The 25813-nt window shown below is 41.3% G+C and overlaps 1 protein-coding gene across 1 annotated transcript in view; it reads left to right on the top strand.

Annotated features, from left to right (window-relative positions):
• Nucleotides 1–3781: 3781 nt before the first annotated feature.
• The window catches only part of MCCC2 (methylcrotonyl-CoA carboxylase subunit 2), a 78233-nt gene continuing 56201 nt past the window's right edge, over nt 3782–25813 (top strand). Inside the window, exons 1-6 of the mRNA XM_074995414.1 lie at nt 3782–4193; nt 12927–12993; nt 16532–16616; nt 16882–16983; nt 20204–20331; nt 24254–24366. Of these exons, the coding sequence (XP_074851515.1) occupies nt 4062–4193; nt 12927–12993; nt 16532–16616; nt 16882–16983; nt 20204–20331; nt 24254–24366 (627 nt within the window). The 5' untranslated portion in view covers nt 3782–4061. The remainder of the gene's footprint in view (nt 4194–12926; nt 12994–16531; nt 16617–16881; nt 16984–20203; nt 20332–24253; nt 24367–25813) is intronic.

Here is a 25813-nt window from a genome sequence, read left to right on the forward strand (position 1 = left end):
TATAATAAATCCTTAGTTAGTTTACTACAGAGTTGGCTACTAATGTTGTCTTTTGTATGAGAAGTAGATAAAAATCAACCTGGAGTGACTGGCCTCTTGGGATGGTATGATCTGAATACCTTGTGATTTTTGTAAAAAAAATGTTATTGACCATCTATCACTAAGTCCAGCTCTCCAAGGCACCAAGATGGACTGAAGACCCCAAGAGGACTGTGACTTCATAGTAAGACTAATACAGTGATCCATGAGTTTGTGTTTGTTACTGGTGAAATCTAATGATAGAACATTTTATTTATGTGGGGTTTCTGATAATCTGCTCTTAGGAAGTCACGCATAGTTGTGAGCGACTCCAGACAGCATGCCACCATTGTCTTAAACAGCTTAGTGACATACAGTCTTGGGCATCTTCAGCACGTTAGCAGCAGCTGGCTTCTCTCTGCTCTTGCACCCTCAGGAATGAGAGATCAGCTAAAATTGCCACTTATCCCTAGAAAATGTTGCCGGTATTCAGTTGCATGGATTATAGCAATTCCTTCATTTCCCTCCCCACTGGTGCGTCAGAATCACCAGCACTGGTGCTGTTACTGTGCCTTGCCCAAGCACTGCAAAGCAGAAGTGCCAGTCCCACTGTAAGAGAAAAAATAATTCCAATGTTTGGCAACAAGGGTATGTCATCTTAAAAGTCCAAACAACAACCTGGACTCCATCTTGGCTGTTCTTCTCTTTCTTCCTGAGGGTATTTTCTTACCCTTTGGATATTTTGGCAGGAAACTAGGTAGGCACATGACCTAAGTTCTGCCAAGTAACAACTGACTATTTAAGGGCTGCCTCACGAGTTGCAAGGGTCTGCCTTTCTGAGTGGCAGAACTTTGGAACTGCTCAGAGCAGCACACCAGCAGCAGATGTAAGATCTGCTTGTGGGAGAGCAAGGATACGTGCAGACAAACATTGTTCTACCACCTGCCACTGCTCCTACCTGGGGACAAACATGCATACATGACAATGCAGGGAGGGAGAGCAAGACAATTCATTGCTGGGGAGCTGACTGCCTACCCATTCCTCACCTGCCAGTGGCATCTGAAGACAGAATCTGTAACTGTCTCATTGCCGTGAGGGTCCTCTCAGCTGCAGTAGATGGTAGCGGTTTCTTAAAACCTGCATTCCCTAACCTAAGTTCTGTCCTGAAGGAAGGAACTCGCTTGAGTCATGGTCAGCATTCCATTTCTTCATTACTTACTGTTAGTTGTTCCTTGGTTTACCTTTTATTCACTTGTTGAACTGTTAAATAAATACCCTGTTTGCCCTCACAATTTAGTCAGTTTTATTTCCTTTAAGAGGTGTGGCTAAGATAAATACTAATGATGAAAGTATTCTTCAGTGTTTGTTCCCTTTCAGCCAGACATAGCAATTAACACCACAGGATTCACCACAGGTGGTGGGGGTACGTCAGAGCAGCCCTGGTACCTGGCAGCCTCAGTCCCTGGAGCGGTCCACTTTCCCATTCAATAGGTTAACCAGTTAAACTTAACATTTAACCAACTAGCTAATTAAATAGGAGTTTGCTTCCCTTGTACAAGCTTTGCTGACAAGGGCAACTCTGTATTTTCTGTCACTTCAGCCAGGAGGGGTATACTATGCCAGCAGAACAATTCACCCACATAAAGAGGAGAAAAAGGAGGGTGTTGGATGAAATGTTCTTTGCTGCATCAGGTCTTGAACAAATGGTCTGGAGAGTGAATATGACTTGACTGCCATAGCAACTGGACAGCTTCATTGTAGCATCTCCTTACCCCATCCTCAGCATACCATTTGGCCTTAGGGCCAGCCCATTTATGCCTTCCACTCCACACAGTGGAAAAGCATGGGCAACCCCAGCTTCGCATGCGCTGAGTGCCAGGGTTGAGGTATGCATAGCTACAATAGACATGAATTTTCCTTTCCCTTGTTGAAGATTCTAACAATTTCAGTTAATGTATTTGTCATGCTATGCGCAGTGGCTTATGACTGCAAGTCCCTATCTTAGGGCAGAGTATCTGAAAAGGTGCAGACACCCTAAATTGGCGATATATTCTATTATTAGCTTTAACCAGGCCTTGACCAAATGTTAACTACTGGATCTCTGTATGAAGGTGTTGGCAACCAAAAGAGCAAGAAAAGTCTTTTTTTTTTTAAATTTGGTAAAAAAAAACACAATAATTCAAAAGCTGCAGTGCATGGGAATGAGAGACAGTCCTTAATAAAGAACATCAAACCAAACTTTTTGTAACTCCCTATTTTAAGAACAGCACACATGTCCCACAATGCACTGCACATATTAAAGGAGGTGTTATCCAACGTTTCAAGATAGCATGTCATTTGATATTTAGCTGAGTTGTTCATTGCTGGGCTTTTAGATGTTTACTAAAATATGAAAAAAAAAAAATTTTAACGTTGCATTTCTGGTAGCAGGAGCCACAAAGAAAGCCTTAAAAAGTCACATGAGGCTCTGGAGCCACAGGTTGCAGACCCCTGGCTGTACAGTTTGAAACTCTCTTGTCTGGCTCCCAGGGAACTTGAGTACATGAGAGAATGTGCCAGAGGACAGGAAGTCAATCTTTTCTAGCATTGTACAAACGCTTCTACTGTTTAGAGGGCTCTTAGAAGATATTTACGGGTAAATAGATAAAAGTACAGAGCACTGAGAGGCAGGACTGATGGCTGGAAACAAATATTATGGGACCACAGGAAATTTGGCCCCATCAATAATAAGGGGCTGTCTGGCTAACTAAAATCACGTCATTTAGAGTTTGCTGTATGAGACAGGTCCAGATTAGAGAGGTTCAACCTGTACCAGTTTTATCATGGAGTTCTTTCTAGTTTATCTTGCCATCCCTACAACCTGGATTTTGTGATAAAAGGTCACTTACACCCAAATTCGCATCATATTTCGGTTGCTCCCAATTCCAAGAGGTCAGTCCTTGCAGCCCACTGGCTACTGTAGACTTTACACCAAATTCAATTTACTGTAGAACTAGGTATTAGCATTAGCTAAAGGTTTATTAGCTAAGAAAAGGAAGTGAGGGTTACTGAGAGGTTTAAAACAGGTAAACTCTGATTTCCTGGCACTATGTCCTCTGGCAATCACTCTTTGAGAAATTATCTTATTTTCTCCATAGTTCTTTTAACTCTGAAAATACTGGAGTGTGGTGTTATGTGTATGTAAAGCTTATTCGAATCATTCAGAACTCTGCAAATGCCAGTGAAATTGAAAATAGCAATGAAAATCAGGGGAAAGAAGATAGTTGAGGAGCGGGAACATTGCATTATGGGAAGCTGATCCCCTCCTTTCAGCCATAATGAAAAATTTAGAAGGAAGGAGGCATGAAAACCCTTGGACAACTACTAGCTAGTGCCAGGGTGGTGAGGTGAATTTAAAGCTTTCAGAGCCCAAATTAATGTTTCTTTGCTTGCTTGTGGGATAACGTTTAGTCTCTTCTGCTCAGTTTCATAGGCTTTCCCTTTTCCTTAGGGAGATCTCTGCTTTGCCCTGGGACTGGTATTATTGTAGGGCTCCATTCACGGATCCTTAGGCGCTCACGTTGTGCTGCCTAACTCACAGGTGTCTAGAAAAGGCACAGCAGGTAGGGCGGGGGGAAGTGCTCGACCAGTCTAGTGGAGGAGAAATTGACGAGGGTGAGCTCAGTGTCTTACGGGCTTAGCTGCCGCCGTAGCTCCGGGCCTGCAGGGGTTAGGCCAAGCGCCTAGCCCCGCCCCGCCCCGCCCCGCCCCGCCCCGCAAATAGCACGTTAGCAGATGGATCGAGGCTGGCACTGCAGGCAGCTCCGGCTGTACCTCAGTGGCCGGGCAGTACCTGTGCTACAGCGTGCCTGGGGCTGCAGCTCAGCAGGGCCCGACGGGCCGGGGCCGCAGCCCGCCTGGGCGGCTCTAACCGCAGCAGCTGCAGGAAGCGGGCGCCTGAGGCCGCGGCTCGGCCCCGCGCTTTCCATTGGCTGCGGCGCGGGGGTGTGGCGGGGCCGCTGGCTCCAGGCCGGGCAAGCTACGGCCCCCGCTGCCGAGCCGCGATGCTGGCGGGCCTGAAATGGCGGCTGGGGCAGCGGCTCTGCCGCCCGGCCGCGGCCTTGTGCCGCGCGTACCACGGGGACAGGGTGGCCGTGGTGGGCTCGCAGCCTGACGCCGGCTCCCCGCTCTACCAGGTAGGCCGGGCCCTGCGGCTTGCGTAGGCCCCGCTCCGGCTTCCGGAAGGACCTGGCTCCTGGCTGCTGAGTCTTCCCCGCCCCGGCAGTGCTGTTGTGGGGCCGCTCACACGCTTTCCCCCTCCCCACAATCAGACACTTGAGGGCATAATTTGGGGACTGGGGTATCAGGTGTGCAGGTGTTTTGGTGCTGCCCAGGATGCCCGGAGCCTGCACTTCTTCCCCACTCAACCCCCCACCTGCCTAAGGCCCTGGTACGGCAGTTTGGGTTCAGGGTGCAGGCTCTGGGCTGGGGCCGTGGACTGGGGGTAGGAGGAGATGCTGGGTGCAGACTCTGAGCTGGGGCCGTGGGCTGGGGATAGGAGGAGATGCTGGGTGCAGGCTCTGGGCTGGGGGTAGGAGGAGATGGTAGGTGACAGGCTCTTGAGGGGAGAGTTTGGGTACAGGATGGAGGCTCTGAGCTGGGGCTATGGACTGGGGATAGGAGGAGATGATGGGTGACAGGCTCTTGGGGGGGGGAGTTTGGACACAGGGTGCAGGCTCTCAGCGGGGGCCATGGAATAGGGGGTAGGAGGAGATGCTGGGTGCAGGCTCTGGGAGGGAATTTGAATGCAGGAGGAACGAGGGGGTGAGTTCTGGAAGGGGTTGGGTGTACAAAGGGTGTCGGGGAAGGGGACAGGGTGCCACACTTAACCTGGGGTACTTCTCTCTGGCATTGCTCCGATAGGAGTACGGGGATCTTCAGGCACTGCTACCAGTCTGCTGTCTCAAGCAGTCTGCCGTTTAGCCTGCCATCCCGAGTGACTTAAAATGCCCTGGGGGCCTGCCACTCTAGTTCAGCAGGGCTAGAGGGGCTTCTTGCTGGTTCCTTCCTGGTTTGTAAGCTATCCTTTAAATCAGCTTCTTTACCCAGTGACTGGGAGACAGCTAACGTAAGGCCAATATTTAAAAAAGTCTTTAGAGGCAACCCTGGCAATTACAGACTAGTAAGTCTAATGTTGGTACTGGGCAAACTAGTTGAAAACGTAATACAGAATAAAATTGTCAGACACATAGAATAATATAATTTGTTGGGCAAAAGTCAGCATGGTTTCTGTAGAGGGAAATCACATCTTGCGCATCTATCAGATTTCTTTGAAGGGTCAGCAAACGTGGACAAGTGGGATCCAGTAGATATAGTGTACTGGGATTTCCAGAAAGGCTTTGACAAAGTCCATCACCAAAGGTTCTTACGTAAATAAAGTTGTCATGGAATAAGAGGAAAGATCCTTTCATGGACTGAGAATTTGTTAAAAGACAAAAAACAAAGGATAGGAATAAATGGTAAATTTTCTGAATGGAGAAGGGTAATGAATGGTGTTCCCCAAGGGTCAGTCCTAGGACCAATTCTATTCAACTTATTAATAAATGATCTGGAGGAAGGGATAAACTGTGAGGTGGCAAAGTTTGCAGACAATATTAAATTGCTCAAGATAGGTAAGACTAAAGCAATTTGTGAAGAACTTCAAAAGGATCTCACAAACTGAATGATTGGACAACAAAATGGCAAATGAAATTTCATGTGGATAAATGTAAAGTAATACAGGTTGGAAACAATAGTCCCAACTATACATTCAATATGATGGGGGCTAATTTAGCTACAACTCTTCAGGAAAGAGATCTTAGAGTCAGTGTGGATAGTTCTCTGAAAACATCCACACAATGTGCAGCGGCAGTCAAAAAAGCAAACAGGATGTTAGGATTCGTTAAAAAAGGGATAGAGAATAAGATGGAGAATATCTTATTGCCCTTATATAAAATCATGGTATACCCATATCTTGAATACTGTGTAAAGATGTAGTCATGTCAGCTCAAAAAAGATATATTGGCATTAGAAGAGGTTCAGAAACAGGCATCTAAAACGATTAGGGGTTTGGAGTAGGTCCCATATGAAGAGAGATTAAAGAGGCGAGGACTTTTCATCTTAGAAAAGAGGAGGCTAAGGGGGGCATGATAGAGGTATATAAAATTATGAGTGGTGTGGAGAAAGTGAACAAGAAAAAATAATTTGATTGTTTCCACAATATAAGAACTAGGGGACACCAAATGAAATTAATGGGCAGCAGATTTACAACAAATAAAAGGAAATTCTTCTTCACACAGCGCACAGTCAACCTGTGGAACTCCTTGCCAGAGGAGGCTGTGAAGGCTAGGACTATAACAGGGTTTAAAAAAGAGCTGGATAGATTCGTGGAGGTTAGGTCCATTAATGGCTATTAGCCAGCATGGGTAAGGAATGGTGTCTGCCTAGCCTCTGTTTGTCAGAAGAGCGATCGTTATTTGTTCGGTTCCCTCCATCTGGGGCACCTGGTACTGGCCACTGTTGGCAGACATGGTACTGAGCTAGACGAACCTTTGGTCTGACCCAGTACGGCTATTCTTACGTCCTGCTGCTTGCTCCCTGCAGCTGCTGGCACGTGTGTCTGTGGCACAGGGTGTTTGTGTTGCTGTCGAGTCTGTATGGAAACTTTGAGGATCGAGCAGTGGAAGCTGCTGTTAACCCCACTTTGTTGGTGATGTTAGGGACACCCAGGGCATTTTAAGTCATTGAGGGGTGGCAGGTAGGTCTGGGGAACACATGGATGCTGGAACTAGGAGTATGGGGGATGCTGCAGCACTCCCCGCTTTGAAATAGTTTCCATTATATACAGGGTTTCCAGTTTGCTTCAGCAGTTCTCAGCACCTCCCACTTTAAAAATTGTTCCAGCTCTGCTGCACTGGGTGGCTGGGGGGCTAGATTATGGACTGGCAGGGAGTGTAAGGGGGGGCAAGTGATGATGAGTTTTGGTAGAGTCTGGCCCTGGGAATATTTCAGGGACCAGGACACCACAGGCCCATATAATTTTCCACCTGTGCTTGGGGATAGCACCTCCTACATGCTAGTGGCTCTTCTGACTTCTAGAAGTAGGTGACCACCGCATCAAGCAGCTCCCAGTCTAAGGGTACACATTGAATGTCCTTTCTCCCATAGCTACCACTCTTCTGCAAAGGGATTTCTTTGGACTGATAGCCAGATTCAGACCTCTGGTTGGGGGTTTTGTGCAGGAGGACATCTGACAGCAATACTTTAGGTCGATAGCTTTACTAATGAAACAGAGGTGGAGAGTTAAACGTGTGCCCTGGAAAGCATTAATGATATATTGAAAGCTGGAAGCAATGCTGTTCTTGAAAATTAAATGTGAGTTGAGGGAGTGACTAACATTTTTACAAACAAGAAGTCCTATGGCACCTTATAGACTAATAGATATTTTGGAGCGTAAGCTTTCATGGGCAAAGACCCATGCATGAGAGCCATTTCGTCAGATGCATGATGAAGCGGATCTTGGTCCATGAAACTTATGCTCCAAAATAGCTCTTAGTCTATAAGGTGCCACAGGACTTCTTGTTGTTTTTGAAGATACAGACTAACTTGGCTACCTCTTTGATACTTGTTAACATTTTTACGAAGCCAGTCAGTATCTGTAGAAAACAAGGATGAAATTGGTAAAAATATCTTCCTTTGGAAAGTATGGGAAGTTTGAGTTGGTGCAAATTGGCTAATCAATGTATCATTTTAAAAGGGCATTGTCAATCACACTGCAAGCAAAGCTGTGTACCAGTAAACCTGGATTAATTAAAACTGTACATATAGGATCCAGTTTACTTTTCACTAATTAAACCGTTTATGTACATGCATTTTTTCAATTTATAGCACTTCAGTATGTGCCTTGCAAACCCTGCAGGGGAATATGCATTTATTTTAAAATGTTTCCAGTAGAATTAGAAACCAAACCAAGAAATGGAACCAGACAATCCAACGAAAACATTTTAGAGGGACATTTCTATTAATCTTAGGTTTCATTTTGCAAAAAGTAGATTTTGTGACAAAACCGCTAACTGTGACATCTAAGTACGAACCAAAGGAGTCAGAATTTTAAATGTTCAAAATTTAATTTTTACTTTAGTCAGCTTAACTACTATGTGCACCCACCCTCAGAATTCAAACTAAAAATCAGACCTTTTTAAAAACAAACATTTTCACTGCTTTTTCAAATGTTCGTGTATTATGGTAGCAGTTTCCTGTGGGATGTCAAGACAGGCCAGGTACATCCAGCTGTCTTGGACAAGTACATTTACGTCATTCAAGCAGTAATGTGGCAAACAATGTTAACTTTTTGAAGAAATAATTATTACTTATAGAGCACTATAAGTGTATATGATGATCTACAAACACAGAAAACCCAAGGTCCTTGCCATGAAGCACTTACAGTCTGAAATAAATGTATTACATGGAATAACAGTACAAACACAAGAAGGCATAAGGTGAATGATGAAGGTCACACTTCCCTTAGCTAATATTTGTCTTTATGGCTGTAAATGCAGCAAGACAGGTTGGCCTTCTAAATGTAAACTATCTTAAAACTAGATGGTTATTTTTTTAAAAAAAAGGAACGTTTAAATTCTGGAAAATAAAGGAAAATCTGTGTCAAGACCCAAAGGATCAGATACTATAACCATTTTGCGTGTGTGGTTTCCAAAGAGGTCAAGAAGAGATCTCAACCTTTCAGTAATTGCAGGATTAATTTATAGTTTCTGCCACCTTAGATTTGCATTGCTGTAAATTATCATACTAACAAAAGATCTATCTAGTAGTCATATAAGGTAAAGAGTTTTCTTTTACAGAAGAGTATATGACAACTTGCTTGTTCTTTTAGTTTTATATAACAAAAGTGCAGAAATGTGGAGTTAATGCAGACTGCTAAGAGCAACCTTTTATTTATTAAATTTTAATCTTTCTGAAAGCATACAATAAGATTTACAAGTGTTATTGTTGCTGCTCTGGAGAGTAGAATGATGTACTGCTCTTATCGGAGAACTACGATTAAAAATGGAGCTATTTAAGTTTCATATTCACTAAGTATCATCTGCAAATCATATATTCATCCATGGCCTGCAAAACCTTTCTGTCATTGGCAAGGGGAAGGTACGGGTGGGTTGTGGGAAGATCTGATCCCTCAAAGTGTTATGTATTCCCATGTCTTCATGCATGAAAGTAGTTCCACTGAAGTCCAATAATTGATATGCATAAAATTACTTACATGCCTAGCCTGTGAACTTGCAAATGCTTATGTCATCAGGTTATGCACCATTCACAGGGATATGGTTAACTCAGAATCTAGTCAATTTCACAAATGAGTTTAGTTTCAGCTAGTTTATCAGTTTTCACATCTCTCTGCCAATATTAAGGGGCTCTCCATCACTCATTAAAAAGGCGAGGAGGATAATCTCCCCAATCCTGTGTGAAAGAAACACGTGGAGCAAGTTGCTGAGTAAGGGAGAAACAGTTACACTTGATTATTGACCCCCTCCAGCCAAATGAGCCATATAAGAAAACAGAATAAAGAATATATTTTTTCTTAGTTGTGGCTACCCTGATTTTGGATGTTTTAACTTTTCTAGGCTAAAAATGAAACAGTTTTGGGCTGGTTATTTTTATAAGAATTTAAAAGTTCAGTGAAGTTCCAGAATACTGGAACAAAGCTAATGTTGTCCTAATATATTTATTTATAAAGTAAATGGGATGATTTGGGTAATTACAGTGCTGTCTAGCTGACTTTGAACCAGGACAACATAATGGTGGTTAATAAAGAATTAAAAGAGGGTAAAGTAAGTAATGCTGGTCAACATAGGTTTATTAAAAATAGATCCTATCAAACCAATGTTTGACATTTTATTTACAAAACAGGGATGGCATAAAATTCACATGGTATCCATTATATGAATTAAAATATGGCTAATTGATAGTTTTCAAAAGGTTTAAAAATAATTGTGAGTGAGGAATGATGATCCTTGAATGGCTGTATTTCTAGGGGGATCATGCAGGGATTGATTGTTGGCTTTAGGCTTTTTAACATCATCTTGATGATTTGGAAAAAACATGAAATTATTCATAAAGTTTGTAGATGACACACTAATTTAGAGAGCGATAAAGAATTAAGAGGACAAGTTACTGAAGCAGTCTAAGCAGGATTTCCTAGTTAAACAGGCCTCAAGAAAATTATGTGTTTTAATATGACTAAATGTGTGCATACATATTGGAACAAAGAAGTTTACACACTTGAGAACTCTAATCTGAGAAGTAATGACTTTGAAAAAAATATGGGAGTCATGGTGAACAACCATTTGAACCTGAGTTCCCAGTGTGCTGTAGCTAGAAGGAGTAATGCAGGTCTTTGATTCATAAAGAGGAATTTCAAGTAAGAGTAAAGAATTTATTTTAACCTCAGTATTAGACCTCAATGTGACCACTGCTGAAATATGGCATTCAGTCCTGGTGTCCACAATTCAAATCAGATGATGATAAATTAGAGAGGTTTTAGAGAAGAGCCACAAGAAAACAGAAAATTATAAGAAAACATGCTTTATTGTAGTAATAGACTCAACAAGAGAAATGTATTTAGCTCAACAGAAAGAAAGCTAAGAAGGTTTCTTGATTATTATCTATATGTACTTACACAGGGAACAAATATTTAATAAATACTCTTGAGCCTAGTAGAGAGAGCCATAATGTGATCCAGCGGCTGGAAGTTGAAACTAGACGTATTGAAACTGGAAATGGTATTAGTATTTAACAGTAAGTGTAAATGACCCTTGGAGTGATTTATCAAGAGTCATGGTGGATTATTTATTACTGACAATATTATATCAAGATAGGAGGTTTTTTAAAAGATATGCTCTTGGAATTATATGTTATACAGGAAGTCAATCAAACTAGCTGGTCACTGTAGTTCCTTCTGGCCTTAGAGTCTATGAAAAAAGAAAAAGCTAATAAATAAGGCAACAAAGAGAATCATTTGCGTGTGGACTGAATGCAGTTTTGCCTCCCTTAGTTTGCTGACCACTCTTGTGTAGCTGCCACAGTAGAGCTGTGAAATTAACTGGTCAGTTGCTTGCTTGTTGTTGGGAATCCTAACAACAGTGGAACTAGCAATAATCAGTTGCAATGTGTACTTACTAATTAGGAAAGAGGTGAACAGTAGAAGCAGGTACTGAAGCTATTTGCAAGGTGAGGAGATTAAAATAATAAAATTAAAACGGCTACAAGAGGAGTGAAGCATAATAGACCACTTCCCCCTCAATAAGATGGAATGGTATAGAGTTGTGGAGGTGCCCCATTCTCATGGCACCCAGGAGGCTATAGATTGGTGGCATGTGAAAGAATCTTATTTCTGGCAGCTATGGGTAGGAGCTTCAAACTTACCAGATGCTAATTAGCCAAAAGGTGATAAGTAAATAAAGATGGCCCATGTAAGCAATGTGCCAGGAGAGAACCCTGCTAAGAAAATGAACCCTTTTCCCTGAGATGGTATGGGGGGTTGAGACCTGAATTTTTAAAACCAGAATGTATCTTTGACTCTCCACCCACACATCTTTCATATCAGCTCAGACTAGTAGATGATTGACAACATTTTAAAGGCCTGTATTCAGACTATATGTTTTAACTTTGGCAGTAAGGATATTTTACAACGGATTTTTCACTTTCTAGTAAAAACTTCAGAATTCAGAATGCACCTTTTGCTACAGAATATGAATTGGTATGCAATTAAAATAACTAAAACAAACATTCTTACATCCTTTGTTTTCCTACGTTTGCGCACTTCATCTCTTTTTTTGCCATCTTCCCCTCCACTCCCTTGTGCCCTTTGTGTGATTAAAGGAGTGAGTCAGGGTATTGTATTGGCTTGAGAAAGCCTTATTGTTGTGAGAGGCATTAGATAACTGGAAAATCTTAACCCTGATTGGCAGTTCCACATTTCAGAATTAATTGGTATGGTTCTGCTGATATTAAAGTAGAATTCTTTATTTTCTAACTGGAAAACAATAAGATAACTCAATATGAATGAGTGTATAATGGTTGCTGTTGACTTCTTTACTTTGTCTACTATACCCCATAATTATATATATTTTAAAAATACTCTTTTTTGGCTTTTAAAGGCTCTAATTACAATATGGTTGGATAGTATCTTTAATTACTGAGCTATGCCAAGGTACAAACTGCTGCACTAATAATTTAGTGCACTGACTCTGTAGGCAAACAAACGGGGCAGCAATTATGAGCTCATTAATGGATTACTCACATCCAAAAACATTAAAGCCTGTTTTATTAAAAGAAGGGATGTTGCCCAGGATGCCAGGATATTTTTATTCTTTCTTTGACAAAGCATCTTGATGATGGCTTTAGCTTATACCTAAACAGTCAGCTGAAATAGGCATAAAGAATCTGAGTTTTAACTTCTCCTTAGGCTGGGGTTTGGACTAATGATTGTTTGGTATAAAGTAGGAGTACTAACATTTAAACTGAATCCTTCAGTGTATATTATGATTAGTCAACACCAAAATTTAAAACTCATGGGGAACCTCTCCCCAAATTAGCCCGTGAGGTAGCCTTGTCTTATGGATAAGCTGACTTCTGATTGACTGAAATGTAAAGCAATTCTTCCTATAATCTAACTCCGCTAGAGCTTTGAGATGCTTGGATAAAAGACAAGTGGAAATACTTCTATTAGTGTAAAGAAAATACTGAATTTTTTGAAGAGGAACAAACAATTTGATATCACCAGTAACATATGTTTGTGTGACTTGATTCTCTGTTAAAATCTAATACTGTTCGTGTTGGTTAAAGCTGAAAAGCTCACATTTTTCTCCCCCACCTAGGAAAACTATGAACGAATGAAAGCACTAGTAACTGAACTCCAAGAGCTAGCAGAGAAAATCAGATTAGGTAAGTTCTCTGTGTGTGTTTTTAGTACCTTATTTAAAGTGGCCATAGGGCACTGGACAATTTTATAGGTATGTTGTGTGAGAGGGAATTTTTGTGTTGGCAGTGAGCAAGGGTCATTTATGTCCTAAAAGCTCATGTTTCAGAGCCACCACCTGGAGGCATCAGGAAGGGATGCTCTCGATATTCCTCCTACCCAAGAAACAATTATTCTGAAAGTTTTTTTGGATCTACTTCCTTTCAAACATCAAAAATAGCTACGTCTGGAGATGGGATGTTGGATGAGGCAGGCCAGTGAGCTGAGATGGCCCCAAGCTTCTTGGGCTACCTAGTTCTTTCTCACATGCTTATGACCTAACTGATCATGTGATAGGTGGGGTCAGGAAGGAATTTTCCCCCAGTTTAGACTGGCAGTGACCTGTGGCTTTTTGCTTTTCTTTGTTGTATGTGGGTATGGGTTACTTGCCAGGATCATCTAGGTGTATGTCACTTAATTATTTCCCTATAATCACAGAGCCTTGGACACTGGTGCATGTGAATGCCACCTGTGGGGACATAAATCTAGTCCTCTGTGGGCTGTAATACTTTGGCCCAATTTCAGATATTGGGTTTAGTGTAAAGGGGCTGGCTGGTGTTGGTATCCAGTAATAAATAGGAGATCATGGTATGGTGGTGCCTTGTATGCTGATTCATTAATCAATAGTTCTGTAACCAGATTACACTGTTCTCTCAGCTCCGGTGTGTTGAGTGAACTCCAGTAAAAATGCATGGCTGTTCCTGTGGGTATAGCTCTACTAGTCTCCATTTGCTGATACTTTTGAAGGCATAATGTCAGCTCTAATTTGGTGCCAAAATCTAGGTTTTGCAATAATAATAATATAACTTAAGAGAAAATCTGAGGCCAGTAGTGTGTTTCTGTGGCATTACAAAAAATGCACTGAAGGTTTTAAAATTAGCATACCCTTGTCTGCCATTCAAATAGCATAGCTATGTGCTCGTGCCTATGGACCTGAAAGTGACTGGAAACAGACTCTAAAGAAAACTGAAGGTGACTTAATGGAACTGCATCTTAATTTCATTGTCTCAGCTGGGAGAGAGGCAAATATAAACAACTGAATAAATAGTAGAGGGTAGATTATCAAAATGAAATAATTTAATCTGTTCTAAGATCTGAGAAGGTCAAGTGTGATGTGTTTATGAATTCATGACAACATTCCTTTAAACAAACAGGATTGTTAATAAGGAGCTTTACTGATCTGTTTTTCACTTCACGGGTTTTCTCCTCTTTGTTCCAGTCTGTTGCTATGCTTTTTGCCTTTATAACCAGTCAGCTGGACAAATACACATCTTTTCAGGTTGTCTGTTCTTGTATCAAGCCTGTCTACACCTAAAAGTTATATTGTTCTAGCTACATTGCTAAGGGCTTTGGTGAATGTGTGGATGTGTGTTTCTTGTGAGACATAGATATGTTGACCTGATATCTGGTGTAGATGCAGTTAGGTCGCCAGAAGAATTTTTCTGTTTATTTATCAGAGAGGTAGCCGAGTTAGTCTGTATCTTCAAGAACAACAAGAAATCCTGTGGCACCTTATAGACTGACGTATTTTGGAGCATAATCATCTGACGAAGCTGGTCTTTGCCCATGAAAGCTTATGCTCCAATATATCTGTTTGTCTATAAGGTGCCACAGGACTTCTTGTTATTTCTGTTTATTTAGCTACTGCATCTTGGAGGGATGGGTTTACTACTTAGGCAGAAACCTCCCGCCCCCAAACCTCTGTCAATGTAAGAAGCATCTATAGTTCAATCCTGCAGCCATAGCACTGCCACAGTAGTGTAGCTATATCCGTAGTTTGCAGAGATGACCTCTGAAGAACTTAGCCATGCCTTGTCCTATGGGAAAATTACAAATGCAGGAATTAATTTATGATTGTAAAATCCAAATTAACTAATTCCAGCTAAGTGAAGAATCTGAGTTTTAAACAACTACATCAAGGCTGCACAACAAATTGACAAGACTGGACGTCCAACTTTAACTTTGTCCCTTAGTTTGTTTGCAAAATGAGAGTTTGTTAAATTGCTCTTTCTCAACTCTTACTTTCTTCCACAACTTGGGAAGGAAACAGAGGTAAGTTTGCATGTTTAATATGATCTTTACTTCCTTGCAGAATTGGGCTCCAAATTATTCCTTGTCTTGTTTCAATGGATGTGAAGGGGGCTCAGGGCTAATAGGATATGGCTGGTTTTTTTCTGCGAATCTTCCTGTGCTTTTTCACCAGATGGGGATAGGAGAAAAGCAAAGTATTGCAGCGTCACTCTGCTTTATCCTGCTCACTTAAATTCTTCCTGGGTGTTACTTTACCCTTCAGATTGTGAAATTCACTGAAATGGTGAAATCTATAGTGTAATGAAAAGGCATAAAGGAATTTAAGAATGATTAGATGGCTGTCTGGCATAGTTCTAAAGGCTAAGCATCCTTCTTTTAGTGTGAGATATTCTTGCTGATAGGGTGATCTAGTCTTGACTGACGTCTGTGGGATTAGTTTCTGAGGAAATATAAAATGGTACATGTCACTGCTACTAAGAGGGTGAAAGATATCAGTTGGCAACAAGTGTTGGAATGGTGTTAAACACCAAGGAATGAGAGGTATAATTTACGGCAGTCCAAAGTGAAATAACTGGAAGTACTAGATGAAAAGGCACAAAAGAAAATGTGTGGTGAATGTTCAACACTATTCAACCCAACTGTGGTGTCTTCTACACTGGAGAATAATCTCTTGAGGAAGTGGTAGAATCCCCATCACTTGAGCAATTTAACATAAATGCAGCAAAGCAATTTAGAATATACTCTAGGAAAATGAATATGATCCAATAGGTTGCTGTCCAGCTCTGACTGCAGCAGGCCAACAGCAGGGAGCAAAAGGGGCAATTGCCCCAGGGCCTTGTGATTCAAAAGGGCCTGGGGCTCCTGGTTGCTGCTACTGCTGCTATGGTTGTGGCTGGAGCTCCAGGCCTTTTAAATCACTGTGGGAGCCCAGGCACTGCTGAAGGCCGGTGAGGTGAAGAGGCACGGCGTGGTCACTGTGGGACTGAAGGCTGGCTGCCACCTGTCCTGCCCCACCTGAGGTTCCAGTCCTTCCACAACCATGGAACTGCCCCCAGTTCCTTATGGCCCAGGGACCGGGCAATCCTCTCAGCCCCTCTGGATTGCAGTGATCCCAGAACAATAAGTTTTTGAGAGCAGCCTGCTCTCTTAGTTCATAGCCAGAATGACAATCTGAGACAGCAGCATTAGAGGCTTTCAGGTAAATGAACCTATCTGCTTTCAGACTTCATTGGTAAAGTATGAAGAAAATTCTGTTTTTCAGAATTTTTTTTTCTTCATCATCTTATGTCAGTTATGTAAGTGCTAACAAAGATATTGTCTCTTAAGAGTCTGTTTTTGTAATTGGGAATTCAGGTCTGCTTTCCTTCTATGTTAAATGCTAATGGTGACATATTTGTGTGTATAGTAGATCTAATGAATGACCTTGTGTCACAGGGGGTGGAGAAAAGGCACGGCAGCGTCATACGTCCAGAGGAAAACTGTTACCCAGAGAGAGAATTGACAGACTCATAGATCCAGGGTGTGTAATTTAATTTTGGCTATACAACATCAAGTCCTCTTATGTGTTGTGTAAGCTGACAGAACTGTGATTTTTCTGAAGTTTCCTAAAGTTACCTGCAAATAGTGTTGATTTGAAATCTTGACATATCTATTGTTCAGAAGTTGTATTTCAAGAACACATTTTAAAACCATGAACTTTATAAGTGAGAATCAAAAGAAAATAATGGTTAATGTGAAGCTGCTGCCTATTAATAATCCTATGAAAATATTTGTCCCTCTTTTAGGTCTCCATTCTTGGAGTTCTCCCAGTTTGCGGGTTACCAGTTGTATGGTAATGAAGAGGTACCGGCAGGAGGTATTATCACAGGCATTGGACGGGTGTCAGGGTAAGCATTTGCCAGTGGTCTAGATACTACGTATATGATAGAGAGAGAGAGGGGATATTTTTGTGTGGCTCCTAATTCCAGCTTTGGGAGCCGCTTGGCACCTGGTTTCCAGTATTAAGTTGAAGCTTTTTGGTATTCTTTCATGATCCAGTGGACTTATTAAATGGCAATTCTGTCTATTATTTTTGTCTTTGGGGAAAGGATTCATCTGGATTCTTATTAAAACATCCCATATTTAGGGATTGTTTACCCTTAAAACGCTACAGTGGCATACCTGGGCTGTCTGTGCCTTTGAGAGAGGAGGTCAGGGATTCTCAGCCAATGGGTCACCATTAGATTTTCTAAGGGTTGCTGGCTGAGTGGCACTGAGTCGCATGTGGCTCGTTGAGGAGCCATGTGCAGCTGCTGCTCACTTCTCTGGCTCCCAGTCCTTACTTTGCTGTGCTGAAATGGAATTCAAATTAATTGGTTTAACGGGTGGCAGGAGGGATCTGGCCATTAAACCACTTAAATTGAGTCCCATTTCAGGGAGGCAGGGAAGGGAACTGCCCGTGCTGCAGGTGGGGGAAGGGAGTAGGACGGCTGGCAGGGAGCCGTGCAAAGGATTCGGCAGTGCCAGCAACTTGGCAAAGGAGGAGCGAGGAGGCAGCAGCGGTGCTTGTGTGAAGCAGCTGGGGGGGCATTTTGGGGCTGCGAGGGTATGAAGCCTGGGGGCGGAGGGAAAGGGGAATCAGGATTTATGAAATGTTTTTCCCAGGGGACTCCCCTCTCCCCCGATTTTGAATTGCCTTGGGTCACAAAGTCTTACTGACTTGTCAAAATGTGCCGCCCTCTCGAAAAGGTTGGGAACCGCTGCTGGAGGTAATCCATCTCTCTGAAAGGCAGGAGGTAGGTTGACAGAAGAATTTTTTTTTGCCCGCTACGGGTGGATACTGGAATGGACATGAACAACACATCTCAAAGAACAACAGTTAGGAAAGGCAACTTTTTTTTTTCTGTTCATTTAGTGCTGTCTACACAGGGAATTTAGGGTTTTACAAGGATTTTTCATATCCTTAACTAATGTAGTTGAACTGATGTAATTTTCTAGTCTCAGGCAGACCTTAGACAATACATGTAGAAACATCCCTATTAATTCATTTGGAGGCTTCATTGTTATCTTTGAGGATTAAGCAGTGAATTGTACAAGGAGATGGTGAGGTAGAAAGGCAGCTTCAAAAGTATGGAAGTGTGTCCTGGATTAAGAATGTAGTTTGCTCATTTAAAGTTTCTGTAAAGTTTAAAACTAGCTTGGTAGGGGATTACCTTGAGCATGATGAGTCAGGAAGCTGAAAGAGATATATGGATGGAGGGCAATGGTTATATCAAGTATCACCTAAAACATATGGCTTAATGGCCAAGCTGCTCCCGTATTTCTTACTTTAAAAAAAAAATCTTCAACAACCATTTACATTTAAAATAATATCTTTTAGTCAGGACATTCAAATGGCATGTGCGTTTAAGGGGGTTCCATTGAGGAGGAACTGTTCTTTGGATACATTTCTAATAACAGAGAGGAGGTTTTTTTCAGCCTGAAGTACTTGGCTCACTCTGCAGGATTTCTGATGTTTTTGAGTTCACCTACTCTGTTCTAATGTAAGTTGGCTGATTAGTGAGCAGCTGTTGCTGCTTTGCTTTCATTCTGGCTGGGTAGTTCATGGACTTACTGTAGGTGAGCTGCTCGGGCTTGTCTAGCATGAGGAGATGTTGCTGCAAAGACAGAATGGGTCAGAGTTAGGTCGTCAACAAAATTTTAAGTCAGTGGAAATATATATGAGAGTCTTCAGGTCAGATTCTCAGCCTCAGCTAAGGTACTGAATGGAAGGGTCCATCACTTGGTGCTCCACTATTCCAGACTAGTGCGGTGGTCCTGGAGGGATGCCTGCACACAGCGTAGTTAGAGCATCCCTTGGTGATTGAAGGGTGTCTTTGAAACATCTTTTCTACTTCACTACTACTCGCTTTGCTCAGGTGCGCTGTGTCTAGAGCTGGTCTCTTATTCGCTAAATAAATAAGAAACCTACTTGGGAAGAAACAGTTTACAAAACACATTACACAGTCATAGTTCATTGGTTCAAAACTCCCATGTTGATGCTAACACTGAGAGCCTCCATTTCTGCCATCAAAGTGAGTACAGGCATTCTAGCTAGTCACAATGGTTGATTACTAGTTCCAGTTTCATCAGGAATAATGAGAGCATATATTTTATTTGAATTAGGTGCCTAATTGCAGATAACCAAGTATTTTTTCATACCTACAGTTGGTTTTAAACTCAGCATGTGTTTTCTGTTAAATAAACACAATCCCTTTGTTAAACTTCTTGTGGCCTTATGCTGAAATGTATTGTCACTGTTGACATTGACAGTATGGAAGTTCTGGATTATAGACAATCAACTAATTTTTGTTTGGCTTTTGTACTTGTTTAGCCAACAGAACAGTAGCTTTGCCACATGAACAACAATTGAAACTATAAAGGTTGTTCCTTTAGTTAATGCAACTGTAGAGAAGGTTGGAAACTGCTTTATATTTTGACACTGGACTGTCACTACAAGTCACTTCCTTCAGAATCAGAGGGGTGGCCAAGTTAGCCCGTATCTTCAGAAACAACAAGAAGTCCTGTGGCACCTTATAGGCTAACAGATATTCTGGAGCATAAGCTTTCATGGGCATGAGTGCACCTGAGGAAGTGGGTCTTTGCCCACGAAAGCTTATCCTCCAAAATATCTGTTAGATTACAAGGTGCTACAGGACTTCTTGTTGTTGTCTTCAGAATATGAATGCTGTCAGTACAGAACTAGGGATTTTTTCAGGAAGGGTATGCACATTTAGAGAGAGAAAGAAAATGTTTAACAAGCAATTGTTTTCTTTTCTGTTAAATTTGTGTCAAGCTGTGGTTAGTAAAATAGGTGCTAATTTCTTTAAAATGAGAGATTTTGGACGGTTCTTTTTAATAGTGTATTATCTAAAAACTTGAGACAAAATTGAAACAAATCTGATGTGAAATCACTTTTTCACCCTTTACAGGGATGTATCTGACAATGGAACAGTTTTACGGTGATAAATATTTAATGGGTGTGCAGTGACTTGTACTGATGGAAATTATTGCAAATATGAAGGTTACATTGGTAAAGTAGGTCAGCGTGGAAGTATGTTTGGTATTCATGATGTTTCTACTTTTCAGAGTGGAGTGCTTAATTGTTGCTAATGATGCAACTGTCAAAGGTGGTACCTACTATCCAATCACAGTGAAGAAGCATTTACGTGCTCAAGAAATTGCAATGCAAAACCATCTCCCTTGTTTATATTTAGGTAAGTTCCATTACAAAAATAGTACATGACTATTGTTGAAGTGCAGGGATTCTAGTTAGAAGACTATATTTTTAAATGGATGCAACCAACACAGTACTCATCTTTAGTAAGGCTTTTGATACTATCTCAAATGACCTTCTCATAAACAAACTAGAGACATGGAGCCTAGTTGAACCCATGATAACGTTAGTAAACTACTGGTTGAAAAACTGGATCACAAATTAAATATGAGTCAACAAGGTAATCCTACTGCAAAAAAGTGAACATAGGACTGGGATGTGAAGTAGACACTCAGAGTTAGGAATACCTTGGGAATGGAGCTTGCTCATAACTCTGAACAAAACTTTATGGTTGGTCTGTGAAAAGTTTACAACTGAATATTGACTTAATACCTTTCTGAAACATTACTGTGCAGAAGGAATTTGTTGTTTTCTCTTGGTGAAGTCTCTGGTGTTGCCCATTGTTGACTGATCAGTTTTTACTATTGTGCTCATAACTCTCTGAGGTGTTAGCAGGAGTGTTGTGAGCAAGACAAGAGAAGTAAATCTTCTGTTCTACTTTGCTCTGATCAGTCATCAAATCCAATACTGTGTCCAGTTCTGGGCATCACACTTTGCAACACGTGAACAAATGGGTGAGAATCCATAGGAGAGGAGCAAAATGGTTAAAGGTCTAGAAAACATGACAGATGAGGAGTGACTGAAATAAATGGACTTGTGTGATCTTTTAGGTGAGAGTATTTAAGAGCTGAGGAACGCATGTTATCTCACAGCAAGCACATCTAGCACACACATATGCTTATTGACTAAAATAGCGTGTAAGCACACTAACTTTAATACTAAAAACTGGTTTATTCAACCATTGACTTTTTGTGGACTGATTCAACAAATCCATTGATGTATTCCATCTCAAATTGTAGAAAGCTGTGAAGAGACGACTGATGGGGAACATTATATAATAAGCCTTCAAGTACATAGAAGTTTTTTATAAAGAAGATGATGATAAATTGCTTTCCTTAATCACTGAGGCCAGGACAGGAAGTAATGGATTTAAACTGATGCAAGGAAACATGTAGGATAGACATCAGGAGAAAAATCTAGTGGTAAGAGTGGCTAAGCATTGGAACAGATTGCCTAGTAATTTTTGTGGAGTTTCTGTTTGAAGGTGTGACACTTGGGCCGTGTCTACACTAGCCCCAAACTTCGAAATGGCCACGCAATGGCCATTTCGAAGTTTACTAATGAAGCGCTGAAATGCATATTCAGCCCTTCATTAGCATGCAGGTGGCCGCAGCGCTTCGAAATTGATGCGACTTATCCTGATGGGGCTCCTTTTCTGAAGGACCCCACCTGCTTTGAAGTCCCCTTATTCCCATGAGCAGATGAGAATAAGGGGACTTCGAAGTAGCCGGGGTCCTTTTGAAAAGGAGCCCCGTCGGGACGAGCCGCGCGGCGGTGAGCTGCGTCAATTTCGAAGCGCCGCAGCCCCCCTGCATGCTAATAAAGCACTGAATATGCCTTTCAGCGCTTCATTAGTAAACTTCGAAATGGCCATTTGCATGGTCATTTCAAAGTTTGGGGCTAGTGTAGACGTAGCCTTGTTGATACAATAATATTGTTGATACCAGTTGTAAGAATTACAGGAAATACGAAGTGCGGTGTGGGGTATCTGTGAAAATGTTACAATTTGCCAAGTATGGTGATCTTGCTTTCTATGTTTGTATCACTTTGGTATTATGAGATATAAATTGTAGGGGACATCTGTATGCTATGTTCTTGGATGATACCCCAAGCCAGATTGGCATCAGCACTAGTTCTGGTTGGTGGCCTATCAAGTGAACCCATGTAAAGGAGCAAAGGAAGACACCTGATGAGTCAAGAAGACACGGTATATGTGTAGACGGAGAACTCTAAGGCTTCTATGCCATGTGCTGTGAAGCTTGTTTGCAACAAAGGAAATACGAAAAACATTACAATAGACTATGCAAGGCAAGAACATCATCTCCATTTGGCCTTCAGTCCTACTTCTTGTCTCTGGAGTATTTTTTCTACAAACTGGAGCTCTGAACAAAGGACTGAATGACCCAACCAAGCTGTGGATGTGTTTGAGGGACTTTTAAGCCGGCAAACTCACCAATGCTGCTAAGAACCTGGTATATGGACTTTAACCATTTCTTTATGTATTTGATTGCTTTACCATTTAACAACTTTTTGTGTTTTCTTTTTTATTCATGGTTTTAGTTACCATGCTGTCAGCCAATCCTTCAGTTTTTTGGGTAAGATCTAAACTTCTTTTGACCTAATAATACACTTGATTCTATGAGGTCACTATACTGCACTTAAGTGCTTACTGGGAGCAAGAGAACTGAAATGCAGTAAAGGAGACTGTATGATTTTTTTTAAAGCTGCTTGATAACCCCTGTGAAGGATCAGAAGCACAGTCTGTAGTGGTTGGGGAGTTTAACCTCAGTGTCACCTACCAGTCTTGGGAATACGTACTCTCCTCTTTTGCAGTGCGCGGTGTCCTTGCATTTTGAGTGAGGGCTGCCCTGGGTATGCTGGATCACAGAAGGTTTTTAAGAACAGGTTGGACAATCGCATGTCGGGGATGATCTGGATAATACTTAGACCTGCTTCTGTGCAGGGGCTGGACTAGATGAACTGTTGAGGTTCTAACACTGATATACTGCTGCATTTGACCAATCAGCCCTTGGGGATTTCAGAAAAATGTGCACACGTACGTGCTGTTTTTTGATGGTGTGCTTATATGTTCATTCCCTTTATGAAGGTAGTGAAGTGAACTGAAGACCCAGGGGAACAGGTTCTTTCATTTTATTACCTGTGTACTGAAACAAAGCAAAGTGGCCCAGTGGGTAAAAGCTACGTGCCCACATCAACTGTAATTCAAGTTACATGTAAAAGACAGGAATTGAAATAATTTTGTTTTATTATTTTAGTTGATAGGTGCTTTTATAAAGTAACCTATGGTTGTTGAAATGTACCTATATAAAAAGAGTAAAATCTCCATCTACAGTTTAACAGCTTTTGAAAATTTGACATTTTTATTTTGGTATATTTTATCTCAATATGTTTTACTCCATGTTTGTTCCATCAGTCAAAGTCAGTGGTTGAATAAATTAATTTTAGAATGCTTAGAGATTACTTTTATTAAGTAAGCAAATGTGTATGCTAATGTGCTTGCGGTAGTACAGATAGCAATATATTTTCAATATAAATTCTTCAGTTTAACTTTTAACAAACAATGTTTGGCTTGTTGACTTTTACTGTCAGAATGATTGGGTTGCCAGTGAACAAGTCTGTGTGATCTTATTCTCTGAAACCAAAGATACTCTCTCCCGCAACTGATCAAGTTATTGGCAAAGCAATAGGCTCTTGCAGCCACTCATGAACTGAGGGGTTAAGCAGTGTCATCCTTAGAATGTCTTTCCTTACATACTGATTTAATTAAGTGCAGTTTTAATTTTTGCAGCTACAGTGAAAGATACTAGATTTTATATATTTAGAAAGGAAAAAAATTTGTCCTGGAACACAGAAAATTTATGTTTTATTTCCTGCTTTACGTACTAATAGGGAAGGTCTTCTAAAAGTAACAGGTGTTTGTCAGATGAGTTTCAAAGTTTTGTACAGCCAAGTATAATTGCATTTTTAAATTCAGCTCCTGTTAGTTTAGTTAAAAATATTTGGAATACATGACAACTGTTCATGAGGGTTCATCAATTTTCCTTTTCCAATCTGAGTAGCTTGGTCTATTTTTAATGGTTAGCAGCTTCAATATAACTTTTTTCAAGCACATGACATTTCAAGTCATTTTCAGATAACATGAAATAATATCTTTGTTTAAAATTGTGCAGAGAGAGAGAGAGAGAGAGAACACTACATACTTTTTTTTTCATTTTACTTAGTTGACTCAGGAGGTGCAAATTTACCACGCCAAGCAGAAGTATTTCCAGATCGAGATCACTTTGGTCGCATTTTTTATAATCAAGCTCTCATGTCCTCACAAAGAATTCCACAGGTAACTTGCTTAAAGCAAAAATTGATGGCTATTCACACACTTCCTTCTTCTTTTTGGTTTTAAGTTTCAGCACCTCAAGTTTTTGGCAGCTTAAAGTTTTGATGACCTGATGGTCACCTAGGGATTTGAACACATAAACACATGATTGTTTACAGAGTGGTATTCCAGTCTACAAACTGTCTGTCTTTCTTCTTCGTGCCAAAGTTAGTGATATCTGCTTCTTGAGTAGGAAAAAAGAGAAATTGTCAGCCTGAGATGAAGGGGTGAAAGAGAGCTTTCGGGTATTATTTACAACAGTTGATGATTCTGAATCATTGCCTGGAAGGTGAGGACCCCTGTACATGATGGCGAGTAGGGAATGTACTCAGCTGAAAGGGGGAGGGCTGTGTGCATTTATATATACCATTTTTACACTTCCGTTGACAGAGGTCATTTTCTAATACACTAATGATGTACAGAATCACTCTTGGTCATGATCCTTCAATTTAGAAATGTTTTTGTTGGTTTTTCTGTTTTAGTTTGAGGTGGGCAACAGCGACCTATAGGCCAGATGTGGTTTGCGAGGGTTAGCCGTGGTGAATTGCGGGGCATCTTATTTTCCTGCATGTCTGCAGGTACAGCCACTCACAGCTCTTGTTGGCAATGGTTCATCGGTCCTGGCCAGTGGAAGCTGTGGGAAGTGGTGGCTCAGCCTGCAGTGCTTCCTGCAGCTCCCATTGGCTGGGAACGGTGAACAGCAGCCAGTGGGAGTTGTGAGTAGTTGTACCTGGAGATGTGCAGGTAAATAAAGCATCTCTCAGCCCTCCAGGGGCTGACCCTGGCAAATAGCATCTGATTTACAGACTACATATTGCTCACCCCTGTTTTAGATATGAGCCCTTAATTCCTGTGTTCATTGCTACATTCAAGGTACCTATGAGGGAAGGAAAATTAACAAACTTGGCAGAATAGTTCACTGGGTTAGAAAAATTTGCATATACATTGGCCAGGTCTACACCAGGAGATGAAATCAATTTTAGATACCTAACTCCTGTTACAAGAATGCGTAGCTGGAGTCAACGTTTCTAAAATCGAATTTTGCTGCCATCCTCACAGTGGAAGGGCAATGGGAGACACTGTCCTACTGAGTTTCCTTACTCCTCACAGGGATTGCGAGGAGTACTGGAGTTAACGGCGGCACCAGGACAATCTGGTTTAGCACAGCCCCGCTAGGTGCGCTAAATCAAACCCCAGAAGGTAGACCACCAGTATGTTGCTCTTCTGCTGACTACAGACGTACCCATTGAAACGGCAGCTAGAATCTTGGGTATATTAAGGGAGTTTGGGTTTTGCTTATTTTTTGCTTTATCTGGATATTGTTACGTAGGCATCTTATTAGCATCCTGTTTTGATTTTTAACCTGATTCGTTGGTATAAATTTTACAGTGGAAATCATGGTTTTGTTCTC

The sequence above is a fragment of the Carettochelys insculpta genome, chromosome 5, assembly GCF_033958435.1.
Source record: "Carettochelys insculpta isolate YL-2023 chromosome 5, ASM3395843v1, whole genome shotgun sequence".
In the NCBI taxonomy this organism is placed as follows: Eukaryota; Metazoa; Chordata; order Testudines; family Carettochelyidae; genus Carettochelys; species Carettochelys insculpta.